The 13,287-nt window shown below is 42.8% G+C and overlaps 1 protein-coding gene across 2 annotated transcripts; it reads left to right on the forward strand.

The window, feature by feature from the left end:
* Nucleotides 1-588: 588 nt before the first annotated feature.
* On the forward strand, nt 589-4,431 carry LOC138612394 (gamma-crystallin M2-like). 2 transcript variants are annotated; one of them, XM_069685617.1, is made up of 2 exons: nt 589-609; nt 3,892-4,431. In XM_069685617.1, exon 2 carries the CDS (start codon nt 3,892-3,894, stop codon nt 4,429-4,431), a length of 540 nt encoding a protein of 179 aa, XP_069541718.1. In that variant the 5' UTR covers nt 589-609. The 2 variants fall into 2 exon arrangements, with proteins under 2 accessions (XP_069541718.1, XP_069541710.1); XM_069685609.1 differs by lacking the exon at nt 589-609 and having other exon boundaries at nt 3,871-4,431.
* The last annotated feature ends 8,856 nt before the right edge of the window (nt 4,432-13,287 follow it).

Raw genomic sequence — 13,287 nt, forward strand, 5'->3', positions numbered from 1 at the left:
TGGTCTTTAATCTTCCTTTTTAATGACTCTTGCCCACACTTATAAGACAAACTTCCTAAAAGCATTTCTGGCAGGTCTGAAGGGGCTAATTTCTGTTCATCTTGTCTGCTACATTTCAATCAGAAATGACAGCATGTGATACATGTTCATGTAGGTTTCTAACTGTTTCTGTAATAAAGGCATCTTCTTGTTTTCTTTAACATTCATATAACATATTTGACTCTGATTTGATATGTTGTAGCGATCTGGTTCGAATAACATCTAGGCCCACTATTCCTTGTGTTCATTCATGTCTCCCAAAGCCAACACCCACAATCATTCAATAACCCAATCACAACCTTCCAAAATACCGGCGCCATCTAAAAACGAAAACCCGGAAATATATGTATGTCAGAGGCTCGTGCGTTGTTGGTCAGTGGAGGAGACGAACGGCAGCTTACCGCAGCAATCAGATCGCGTTGTAAATTTGGCGTTTCAGTGCTTGTGTTAGAGCCCAAGCCTCGACTCTGGAGGCGGTTCAGGTGGAGGATTTCTACCGTCGGATGGTGTGTGTTTCCCTGTCAGAGTTTTCCCAGGAGTTGCCAGTCTTAGTGGAGCGAGCCAAGACCAATACTTTAACCTGACTACTCTTACTGACTGACTGCCATAGTACCGTGAGTAGGCCTACCTGGTATATATTGTATTTTGTCATAAAGTCATTGTCAACAACCAATAGGAGTTATCTCTCTCCAACACTAACCAGGAAGTAGCAAACCAGGTAGATAGCAAAAGCTACCTTGTTTAAAGGACACAGCGTTAGCGCTGTGGTGGTTAGCTCTAGTGAACCAGTGAAATTTTGAAGTCAGGAGGAAGGAAATGCCTTTTTAGCAGCCTGCTAGCTTGTAATGCTAACCCTGCTATTGTTATAGCTGCATCTAACTCAAGCTACTGCTCACACATAGGCAGCTGTGGCAATACGCTTCTTCTATGTGTGCTCTATTGTTGATTGTTCTTGTGGTAAATTTCCACCAGGAGCAGGATGGTAAGAATCTTAACAGGGATCTAGTTGTAAGTGTGTGAATGACTCACGCTCACTGACCTTTATTTGCAGCACTGACCCAAGTTTGACTGACTTTTGGACTAACATTAACCATAGTCCAGATTACCTTCTGCTAACCAAGTATTAAAAGTAGTTGGTCCCCATGGAGTGTATTGCATAGCCTTTGTCACGTCAACCACTGGTTTGTCCACTTACTAACCCTTCTTTGAGCTGAAACTGAACAGGTAAATTAACCTGTGGTCTTAGCACTGTGGCCCACCATTCTCTGAGAGATAAAAGCCAACGACTGGAGCACAGACTTCGTGTGACCCCATGTTTTATCCCTACACTGCAACAACTCACCATTATTAATTATAACCTTTATTTAACCAGGAAAAGTCCTATTGAGATTAACAATCTCCTTTTCAAGGGAGTCATGGCCAAGTCAGGCAGCAGCATAAAAGAACACATAGTTACAGATAGAACAGCAAAAAAAAAAAACTACATGTAGCATCTACATCCGAAAGAGTCCACCTCTATTTCTTTCATTTTGGATTTAAAAGCACTTAACGAGATTAATTCGTTTAGTTTCAAGTCTTTTTGCAAAACATAACAGTTCCACAAACATTCACAAAAAGAAAGACGAAACTAAGTCATTGTGAGCAAATATATGTTTTCAATTTCAATGAATAAGCCCATTTTTAAGGGCTTTAAAGATATTGTTTAATTCTCTGTTCAAAATGTATTTTCATTTGTTGTTGTGTCACAATTGAGGAAGGCTGTGGTCAGTAGCGTTTTCTTACTTCAGCTTTCATTTGGGCCAACAATAATGCACCAAAAAACAAAAAAAACCCGCCCTATACCCTGCCTGTTGGCACCAGTGTCCGATCGCACTTGAAGCTGTTTTTTGGCTCTTACTGACTTCGTTCCCTCCTGTCTCGATCGTTGCTTGTGTTGTATTAACTCTCAGATGTACGTTGCTTTGGACAAAAGTGTCTGCTACATGAAATTGTAAAATTGTAACATTGTAAGTTTGGGGCTTGGTAACCCTGTCAGCGCTGATAAATATTAGCATATGCTTCGTTTCTTGTCAAAGTATCAGTTAACAGTTCAGGGTATGGCAAATCATTTTCTGGTTAAAAAAAGAACAGAGCAAAGATTTTTTAAAAAGCATGAAAAACAATTTCAGAAGACAGAAGATCGACCTGAACATACAACTAAATGGCCACCAACAATGCTCCTGTCTGTCAAACAACACGTGGAAGTGTCTGCATGCAATGAATTATCATTCCCTGCCGCTGCAGTGTTAACCTCAGGTCAGCACTATAGACGGTCATATGCTCCTATATCACCACTCAGGCATAAATGAGATATGTTGAAAACCACTGGGGCAATCTTTTTAAGATTACATGAACACCTTTAACACCTAGGCTAGACTAAACATTAACCAATTAGGACGTGGCAGAACCAAAGCAGATGTTGTCAGTGCAGAGGCTCAGTTATCAACATGGCTGAAAGAGAGCTGCCTCCACCGAAACGTGAAGTCTAAAACAGTTGAGTTCAATCTTTTTGGTTCATGAGTAATTACATGTGTACGGTGGACGTTTCTATCTCCTACAATTTTTACCCACCCGTAAATCTCCCAAAATCTCCATCACTGCCCAATTAAAAAAAGGTAAACTTTTACGTTCAGATGACCCAATAAAATAAGTTGATTTAGCTCCAACAGCAGTTCACCAGCCTGTATCAACAGAAGAACCAACGTATCATGTCACCTGGGGGTCAAAGGTGCCTTCAGACAGTCAGCCTGGTCTGTCAGAAGTTCATGAGAGTGGAATAAGCTTCCAAACCACATCACGTGACCAAAGATCCTTCAGAAACCAAATGATACCTCCACACGCCCGCACTACACACTCCTTGTGTTCTTGCTGTTGCTGCTTGTTTGTTCTGGATAAGTAACTACTGTTCTGCTGTAAATAAAACTACAAAGAAGATTTTTGCTTTCTTACTATTCCCCCCCACCCCAAGTGAACAAGTGATCCGACCTACTCGCAGGCACTTCTGAGCTCCTTACCTTCATCAGACATAAACAGCAGGGTCTGTTGTAGCCGTGTTTTAATCATATACAGCTCCCTGCAGACCATGTTTCACTTTACAGACTGAGGAACAAAATATGTTTGGTTAACAAGGAGACATTTGAATTTAAATTATTCTAAAATAATATAATTAGATAATGTGCCATCGGTATGTAATTAGATTAAATATGAAACTGCCCCTTGATTAATACAAAACCCCAACTAATGAATGTTCTCTTACAGCATCAGTCACAGTCACGACTGTTAAGGCTACAGGCTGAACATCCTGTAAGTGACTGCACTATGATATCCAGTAAACGCTCATGAATGATTCAATTTCTCAGAATGCAAATCTTCATTCATAATGAACCTTCACTGACCATATTAAAGGATGATGGTGCAAACTGGTTAGAATGACCAAACAAAGACAAATACCAAAGCTGAGGATGGTTTTATGCACTGCAGCGACAGGAGCCTATTGTTGCCATTGTTCCTTGTGAGCCCTTTGAAAAGGTTTTGTCTCATAGTATTTGAAGTGAAACCGCCTCTCTCAGGTCTTTTGGGGCAACAGCTGTAAATGTGGACAACCCTCAGTGCTCTATGGGCTTCTATGGTATGTTGCTGGCTCAGGAGGTTTTCACAAAGGGGCCCTCTGCTTGCCAGCTATAAAAAGGAAGGTGTCCGACAGGTAAGCAAGCAGTTCAGCTCCAAGAGCACCACCAGCACCAGCAGCACCAGCAGCAGCAACATCGCCTCCAGCGACAACACCTGGCAAAGATGACCTCCAGCGGCATGAACATGATGAGCAGGATCGTCTTCTACGAGGAGAAGAACTTCCAGGGCCGCACTTATGAGTGCATGAGCGACTGTCCCGACATGTCCTCCTACCTGAACCGCTGCCAGTCCTGCAGGGTGGAGAGGGGCTGCTTCATGGTCTACGACCGCACCAACTTCATGGGGAACCAGTACTTCATGAGGAGGGGCGAGTACTCCGACTACATGAGCATGATGGGCATGAACGACTGCATCAAGTCCTGCCGCATGATCCCCATGCACAGAGGCCAGTTCAGGATGAGGATCTACGAGAGGGAGAACTTCCAGGGCCAGATGCACGAGCTGATGGAGGACTGCGACAACATCATGGACCGCTACAACATGAACAACTTCATGTCCTGCAACGTGATGGAGGGCCAGTGGCTGATGTACGAGCAGCCCCACTTCAGAGGCAGGATGATGTACATGAGGCCCGGAGAGTACAGGAGCTTCATGAACATGAACATGGCCACCAACAGCATGAGGTTCATGAGCATGAGGCGCATCATGGATTCCTGCTACTAGACAATGACTCATCGAGGTGCAGCAAAACAAGAACAAAGATTGACAACCACTGAACTGCACTGCAGAATACTTCAAGTCAACGTAAAGAAACAATAATAAAATCTATATTGTTCAAAAAAATATCATGTTGTTCCACTTTTTCTTATAATTATTTTCTTTCCTCTTCCTTCAATTTCTAAAAAGGAACCTCATTAAGCTACCGGCTATTCTGGGTCTCAATAACCAATAGGGACTAGCAGTTTGGGAACTGCTCCCACTGATTGCTTTAGCCAGCGGCCATGAAACAGGCTTTATTGGCTGCAACATAATCCTTAGAAGCAAATCTGCCCAATCAAAGTACATCCACTAAAATGTGCTTGTTTTTGACACTTATAGCCTAAAATGGAAATTAAACAGTCTCACAATGAAGTAATCACTAAAGAGAGAGACCTTTATGTTCGACTAAGGAGCTGTTTTGAAACCAGAAATGGCCGTTACATCACACACTCGCTTAAAAAAACTTTAATCAGCCTTGCATCGGTTCTCGTCGAGCCCTTGGCTGACAGAGCCAAACCATCAGTAGGAAAGGGAAAAGGCTTCAGACCGACTATGTTCAATGACTTAAATGAGCCACAAATCCTTTAAAATATTTGATTTCTCACACCAACGGAAGGAAATCTCCCACAATTACAGTAAAGCTGATCCCACAGGAGAGTTCACAGGCCACGCAGCTCTCTGTAATAATCCTGATAAAGTCAATGTGTATGTGGGAAAGTCAGCCTCCCATGATGCAGGTCAAGGTGTGTCTGCTTTCTTGACCTTGTCTGCTCTTTCTCTCTTCATTAGCAAGTGTAACAGCTCCCATTCCTCCCTGTCAGGCCTAATTAGAGTAGATCCAAACAGATAGCAGTCATTAGGCGGGCAGGCAGGGAACCGGGATACAATAAAGCCTGTGGCTCCTCTGGGGTACTGCCCACTTCTTCATAGCAGCACTATATTGCTGACCTACATATCAGTAGATATGACTAAGAGATTTTTACTTTAATAGCCTGAGTCCATGCTCCATTAACCCACTGACAGAGTTAGGATGCTGCTATCGAAAGCTTAATGTTAGTTAACAGTTGTCAAACCAAGAAGGCCTGCAAGAAAAGTAAGACTTAAAGCTGCACATATCCTCATATAAACTGTAAATCAAGTTAAGTTTAATGTGATCTGGGTCGCCCACAGAGATTATTACCAACTGTGCAGTTCCTGCAGGCCTGCCAATTTATTGTTTAGTTCATTCAGAGAACTCTGATCAACCCTGTCTATTTGGTTGTGTTATTGGTATTTGATTGCATTGTCAACATTTGGTTGGGTTGTCTTTATTTGGTTGCGTTGTCTGTATCTGGTTGCTTTAGTGGTATTTGGTTGCATTGTGTGTGATGGGTTCCTTTAACTGTATCTTGTTGCGTTGTTTGTATTGGGCATTTGGTTGTGTTTTCCGTTTTTGGTTGCTTTGTCTGTATTAGTTGCATTTTTGGTATTTGATTGTGCTGCCTGTATTTGAATGCTTTGTCAATATTTGGCTGTGTTGTGTGTGTTGTCTGTATTTGGTTGCATTGCCTGTATTTGTTTACTTTTTCTGTATTTGGTGTCTGTATTTGGTTGTGTAGTCTGTATTTGGTTGCGTTGTCTGTACTTGGTTATGTTGTCTGTATTTGGTTGCATTGCCCGTACTTTTGTTTTGTTTGTACTTTTTTGTTGTCTGTATTTGGTTGTGTTGTCTGTAATTGGCTGCATTAAAATATATATCTTGAGACAGTGGTGATAATAAAGCACCATGTTGCCCGGCATCCATCTTTCTTGGCTGTTGTTGTTTGAAGCAGGATTGGGGTTCATCAGGGAAGACTGAAGTCTTCTCTTCACTATGTTGTAAAGACAGCACAGTTCTGTCCATGGCCCACAGCAGGGTGGAGGAACAAATAGCAGTTCACCAACGAAACACTAATTGAGAGGATTTCCTAATGTCGAGTTTTTTATCTATTGTGTGTCCTTTGCTTCCTCCTGTGTCTCTGATACCTCATGAAGAGATCACAGGAAGAGAAAGAAGAGGGGCAAACTATCCCTTTTCACATCCTGTCATGAAGAGAAGGCCACCATCTGCCAAATGTCTCTTCACATTAACTTTGCACCATTGAAGGCAGTGAGGGTGCAGGACTAAACTATACAATGCTGGAGCCATTAGGACTGGCACATCAAGCTCTTTAATTGATTCATTTCCCCCTCTCACTTGTTCACACACATCGCTCAACAGAAGACCGAGTCTGACATGTCTGCCTGGTAGGAAAAGATTGTGTTCAAGGAGTTAGCTACAAGCAGATAACAGCAAATGTTTTGTCTCAGATGAAAGAGGAGGAAGTCGACAGCTGCAGAAATTATTCATGGATTGTGCTGAAAATAACTCTGTTCAATGTTTTAATACCGCCTTCTGTGATCTCGGGCGCTGATCCAATGTGACAAGCTCCTGTTTGGTCAAAATCATCCATTTGTGAAGAGATGTGAGCGGGCTAATCCTAAACCAAGCAATGAGCTCATCTCTATGGATCCACTGTCTATTTAAGCCTGTTAATATGAACAGTGACACAGGGCGACATGTACATTAGACTTCCTCTTATGTCTCACAACTTGGCAAATGAAATCCAAGATTAAATGTGTTAAAACAAGGAAGTGTATGCCTTTTATGTTCTACAGAGCTGTCTGCTTCTTACCAGGCAGGTTTTATGTTTAAGAATTTAACTTGTTTTTACTTTTTGTCCTTAATGATGTTAATAACGCATTATTTAACTCACTCCTGAGACTGTATTACTGGCTATGAGTAACTTAATGCTTCAAACTAGAATTAACAGAATTATAAAGTTTGATCAACAATGACCATCAAAGGTGTTTTGTTAGAGTCAGAATTTATTTTTCAAACTTTCGATCCTTTTCATCTCTCTACAAATTAAGAAAAGATAATGACCGAATGGGATTCACTCTTACGGGTCCTGTGTCCACTAACAGTGTTTTGTGCACTGGAATGTGAATGATCTGCTCGTTGTCAACCAACTGAAGCTTCTCAGGGGATTGATAATGAGCAAAACATTAAAATCAGGTGTGTTAGAGTACGGAGAAACCTAAACCATGCAGGAAGGTAGCTCTCCAGGAGCAGGGCTGGAGAACCCTGCTGCAAGGAGATGACCACAGCCCTTAACCCCAGTTACAACCCCCCTTCCAGAGGCACATTATCAGACATGTCTTTATTTTTTGCACCAAATAATGGAGAGTAGTATAGATAAGAGTGTCGATAAGTATCGGTATCAATAAGCGGTATGAAACGATGGAGAGTCGTGTCCTGACATTAGCAGCCGCTCTACACCTGGAAAATTGTACCCTCGAAAAAACGACTCTGGGTGCATGAGATAAATGTCAGTGACGCCAGGATTAGCTTCTCCACTGCCATTGTTGTTGACAAAGTTGACATCAGAAGTCCCGCCCCTTTTTTTTGATTGGTCGGTGAGGAAGAGCTGACATTGATGAGCGCAGTGGTGTTCCAAAACTATTTAACTGAGTTCGGTTACATCCCAACATGGTATTTGAGTTGTACATAAGTTTGGCTAATAAATGTATTTTTCTGAGAGTCATCTGGGCCCCATTTTTGTATATAAATGGGTCTACATGAATAAAGGTACAAAAAGTGTGTTTGCTTCAGGCAGCAGCCATGCGAGGGTTTTATTTATTAAACGTGTCCAACAACACAGACGGACACAAACCATTTTGTTAAAGATTGTTCATTTTTAGTTTTCAACCAGAAACAGCGGCAACAATGCCGTCTTCAAAGACAACAAAACCAGCAATTTTACCTGGTAGAACACAGGAGTTGCTGGTTGACTGCGGCCTGGATTTTAAGAAAAGGGGTCAAAACCTCTGTAGGGATCCTAACAGTAATGTTTTTCCACACTTAAAATAGCAAGCTGAGTCTGTCAGTCACAAAAACAAGCATTCTTAGTGGATGTACTTTGGTCAGGCCCATTTTTCCCCAAAGATAACATTACAGCCTGATGTGCAGCTGAAGGCTGAAGCAAACTACTGGAGCCATTAAAAATCTTCTGTTCATCATTTGGAATCCAAAATGTGAACTAGTTATCAATGTCAGAACCCTTCAAGTACGCCAGTATCATCACCAGTACAAGTCCATTTAGTGATGATTACTTACCCTGTGCTATTTTCAATCTGAATGTCAAATAATTTCATGATGATTGCATTTACATTGGATGCTCACTTTAATCTCCATACTGAGAGGGTCATTCTTCATCTGTTCTTTGCATTAGCTTTTAAACATCCATGGGTTCTTTGACACATTTTGACCTGTTGTAAAAGTTATTTTGTCATTTAGCGTATAATCCATTCGTGGATTGTTGTCTTGTTTTTGAGAGCTGACTTTGTGCAGTGACCGTTTAACAAGTCTGCAGGCCACATTGTAGACTGTTGGGGCACTGGCAACAGTGGCAGTGAGGTTAGTCAAAAACCTGTTAAAAGAGAACAGAGTCTGGCAGGAGATGACTGCAATCAAGCTGCTTTTGTGAGTCACATCAAGACAAGTCTCTAACCGTTAGAGAAACAGCACGGGGTGAAGGAGGCCAGCATTTTCTGAGGCACAAACAGCACTGCTGGGGAAACCAAACCAGAGTGGTCAACACAACTCGCAACCGCAGCAGCAGCAATGAAAACTGGAATCATACGAATGATGGATTTCATGTGTGGTCACAGGAATATGTGGACAATGGTGGGAAAGGATTAGACACTTGAGGGGCTTCTGGGTGGTTCATTGTGTGTGGAGGTGGTGTGTGCGGCCCCCAGCCTGTGCTCACATCAACTCACACATCAGTCTGTGATCATGGCACAACTCTCACCCAACAGCTGGACTGCAATTGGCAAGTCTGGATTTATTATCAGGCTTAGAGGTGCTGGGAACTGGGGCCTGTGGAGAGGAGGGGAGGGGGGTCGTCCCACATACACAGTGGAGAGAAGGGAAGACGGCTTCAAAGTAAGAGCTTTCAGACAGTCACAAAACATCTGAAAACACTTCCCCAATTTTCATAATTTTCTCCCACTTTACCCAGCGAGTAGGCGGGGTCAACATTCAACACCTTCTTCTGTGATGTGCACTTTTCTGGTAGAAAAGTAGCAGAAAATGTCAACAGAGATGAAGCGGAATCACAGAACAAAAAGCAACAAGTTACATATTTACAATAATATTCATTTGTGAATTTATATTTTTATTTAATAGAGGTCGTGCCCCAAGCTACGGATTTCAAGTATCTCGGGGTCTTGTTCGCAAGTGAGGGTAAAATGGATCGTGAGCTTGACGGGTAGCAAGCAGTATTACAGGCGTTGTACCGAAGGTGAAGAAGGAGCTGACCCGTAGGGCGAAGCTCTCAATTTTCCAGTCGATCTACGTTCCAACCCTCACCTGTCATAATGAGCTCTGGGTAGTGACCGAAAGAATGAGATCAAGGATACAAGCGGCCGAAATGAGTTTCCTTTGGAGGGTGTCTGGGCTCAGCCTTCCATCCGGACACCCGGAGGGAGCTTGGAGTATTGTCACTACGGACGGAGCCAGTTTAGGTGGTTCGGGCACCTGCTTAGGATACGTCCTGGGCGCCTCCCTGTGGAGGTTTTCTGGGCATGTCCAACTGGGAGGAAACCCCGGGACAGACCGGGAGCCCACTGGAAGGATTATATATCCCATCTGGCCTGGGAACGCCTCAGGATCCCCAGGAGTAGCGGGAAAATGTTTCTGATTGAACAGAAGAAACTCTGCTGCCGAGTTTTAGTGTCACTTAACAGCACGCTGCTTCTGCATAACCCCCACCCACAGGGGCCCTCTAAGAAAGCTTCAGCCCTGTGTGTAGCGACCAAGCCGTGTAACGAGCTGATGTTGCCTGCAACTCAGCACGTCATGTGAATGTACTGAAAAGAAGAATGAGAAACACGAGTCATACGCCCGGCTTGAAACAAGCCCTCAGGTTAGCTTTAACGTATGCAGACAGGAGAAAGTGTACAATCAGCCAGACTGTCTGTCGTTACTGTAAACTTCATGTTGCAACCGTTTGTTGTCACTTTCGCTGCACAAGAGCTTCTGAGCTAAGCTGGTAGATTAAGTGTGAGACTGTCTGATGGTTGTGTTTCTCGCAGACTTTGTTGCAGCAATGTCACCAAAGATTTCACTAAATACTTGCGATCATGTTATGGTGGCTACAGCAACAATACTTAATAGTAACAAACTGGAGTTGACCTTTAACTAGTGAAAGCCTGTGGAGCAGTTGAAAGTAATCTTACATAGAAGACCTTTTTCAGGGCCTGGGGCAGAGGGGATCATTTTCACAGGTTGAAACAGAGTCGTAAACACGTCTCTATAGGGTTTCTGACACAACTAAAGGCATCTAGTTGCAATCACTGGAGGGATATTTGCACTCAACACATTCTGTCTTCTGGAGTCTTTGTTTTGCAGACCTTATTTCTCTGGTTGTCATGGAATAAGGCGGACAGACTGGATGAGCTTGTTTCGGGCACAGGGAGGGGGGAAAGGTGGAATTACAGACAGAAGACCTGGAGGCACAGACAGGGATGCAAACACGTGTGGTGAAGTTGGAGGGAAAAAGCAACATTATATAATATATCAATGTGAGGAAGGCATGTGATATATCCTTATATAAAAAGGTACTCTGATTAATAGGACACAGATAGATGTTATGATGTCTGCTACTTTTAGTGTGAAATGCCGGATCTAATCTTCAATGCATCACGCTTTCTAAACTTATTTTGTTTTAACAACAGTTGTCTAGTTGCCTGCATGCCCCTGCTGAAGTTGGGCCTGTTTAAAAGAATACATGTTTGTTCTACGCTCATAATACAGCCCCCAGAACTGAATTTATTCCCACAGGTATCATGTTCAATTTCTCACTGTTAGAACAATCTGCTGCTTTCACACCTAAAGTCCGTTTGTTTGATGCGAGTCAATGACCAAATTGTTACAATGTTGCATTTTAAGTTTGGTTTGTGTTCAGCTTTTACCAGCGGACCAACAGTTTTGATTCCTCGAAGAAACTGCTCTCTGATTGGTCACAATTTCCACGAGAGAGAGTTAACCTCCAGCTTCCTCTCACAGTCCAAAGACATGCTCGTTAGGTTCATTGGTGACTCTACATTGCCCGTGGGTATGAATGTGAGTGTGAAGGTTGTCTGTCTGTGTCAGCCCTGTGATTGACTGGTGATCAGTCCAGGTGTAACCCCGCCTCTCGCCCAATGGCAGCTAGGATAGGCTCCAGCCACCCCGCGACCCTGAACAGCATAAGCGGTATAGATAATGGATGGATGTTCCAAAGATTGATCAGTTCCACTCTCCTTTAATTAATTTATATTAGAGCCCTCACCTCGTCGCTCCCCTACGTCTGTCCTCTCCTCATCTTGCTGCCTGGCTGCGTGCCTGTCTCTGCAACATCCCTTAACAACCCACAATGCACAGTTTTTTGTTTGTTTCCTGTATTAGGTCTTATTTTAAGTCCATTCTCACCTGAATCGAACCAGACAGTGGTTCGTTTGGAAACACACCGAGTCCCGTCTTTTCTGGCGGACCATGGTCCGGTTGGTTTGGTCCACACCAGAGTTTGAATGCGTGTTCTCACCTGACCAAACGAACTGGACTTTGAGGGTAAAGTCTGAAAGCCCGGACCAAAGCTGTCAGGAGTGCATGCATGCTAAATTTCATGAAAACCTGTTCAGAATTAAGCCACTGATTTTGTAAAGTCTGCATAACTCAGGAGACATTATAGTTGCTAACTCGCATATCAGACAATGTTGACACATTTTGCATAATATAGACATGCTGATATATTGTTCTACCCACAGCTACAACCAGCGAGGTATCCATGTTTATATATCTACAGTCCACAGATGATTCGGTGACTGCAGCACAAACAGGAGCTAAGTCAGAGTCACAAACTGAAAAGGCGAGTCATTTGCATCCCTATAAGGATAGAGTAAGCGTGTGATAGTGTGTGTGTGTGTGTGGTGGGGGTCTTTCATATTGGCTCGCTGTGTAAACGTACATGGACAGAAACAGGTGTGAACTTGTACAGAGCAGAAAGAATCCAGTATTACAACAGTGAGTAGACTCCTATTTCACACAGACTGAAGCAAACAGCTGCACCGTGTTGTCAGCCGATACAGGCAGACTGCGTCGCATTAACAGCTCTTTATGGTTGCATTTTGTGGATAAATATTTTGACCAGTCTGCCCACGGCCTCCTCGTTTCTTTTCAGGAAACAATCTGGAATTCATTCCGCCAGAAAATTGGGATGTGCACATGGAGAATTCATGGGGACATATTATTTTGAGACTTTCTCTGTACGGCGTGAGAGCAACACTTCCCTCTTAGAGACAGGTTGTCAATGTGCAGTGATGTAATGAAGTGGATCCAAATGTGTCTCAAACAGACACTTTCACTTTTTCACTTTCAGAAAATCTACTGTAATATATCAATACTCCATACATTCTTTGACTGAATCCAAAACTCATTTTGTTCTATACACTGACATTGAAAACATTTTTCCAATTTAAAACTGAAAATGTGTGTTGTTGCACTCCTGAGAAAAGAAAGTCCAACTGTCTCATTCATTTGATTTGGATGACTGGGCTCCCTGGATCTAGTTTCATTGCCTCATTTGTACCCTAAAGCCGTACACCCCCACTAACAAACACCCGCACACTTTTAATGTAGTGCTGTTTAAAGAGTAAAGGTCTGCTAAGTGTATAAAAACCCAACTAAATCTTTACCTGGATATGAGACACTAAGAG

This window comes from Semicossyphus pulcher, unplaced genomic scaffold (assembly GCF_022749685.1).
Source record: "Semicossyphus pulcher isolate SPU_LCO1_2020_fin unplaced genomic scaffold, fSemPul1.0.p SCAF_11, whole genome shotgun sequence".
In the NCBI taxonomy this organism is placed as follows: domain Eukaryota; kingdom Metazoa; phylum Chordata; class Actinopteri; order Labriformes; family Labridae; genus Semicossyphus; species Semicossyphus pulcher.

Coding starts and splice junctions, on each gene's coding strand:
- LOC138612394 (XM_069685609.1), top strand. CDS start 3,871: ATGACCTCCAGCGGCATGAACATGATGAGCAGGATCGTCTTCTACGAG.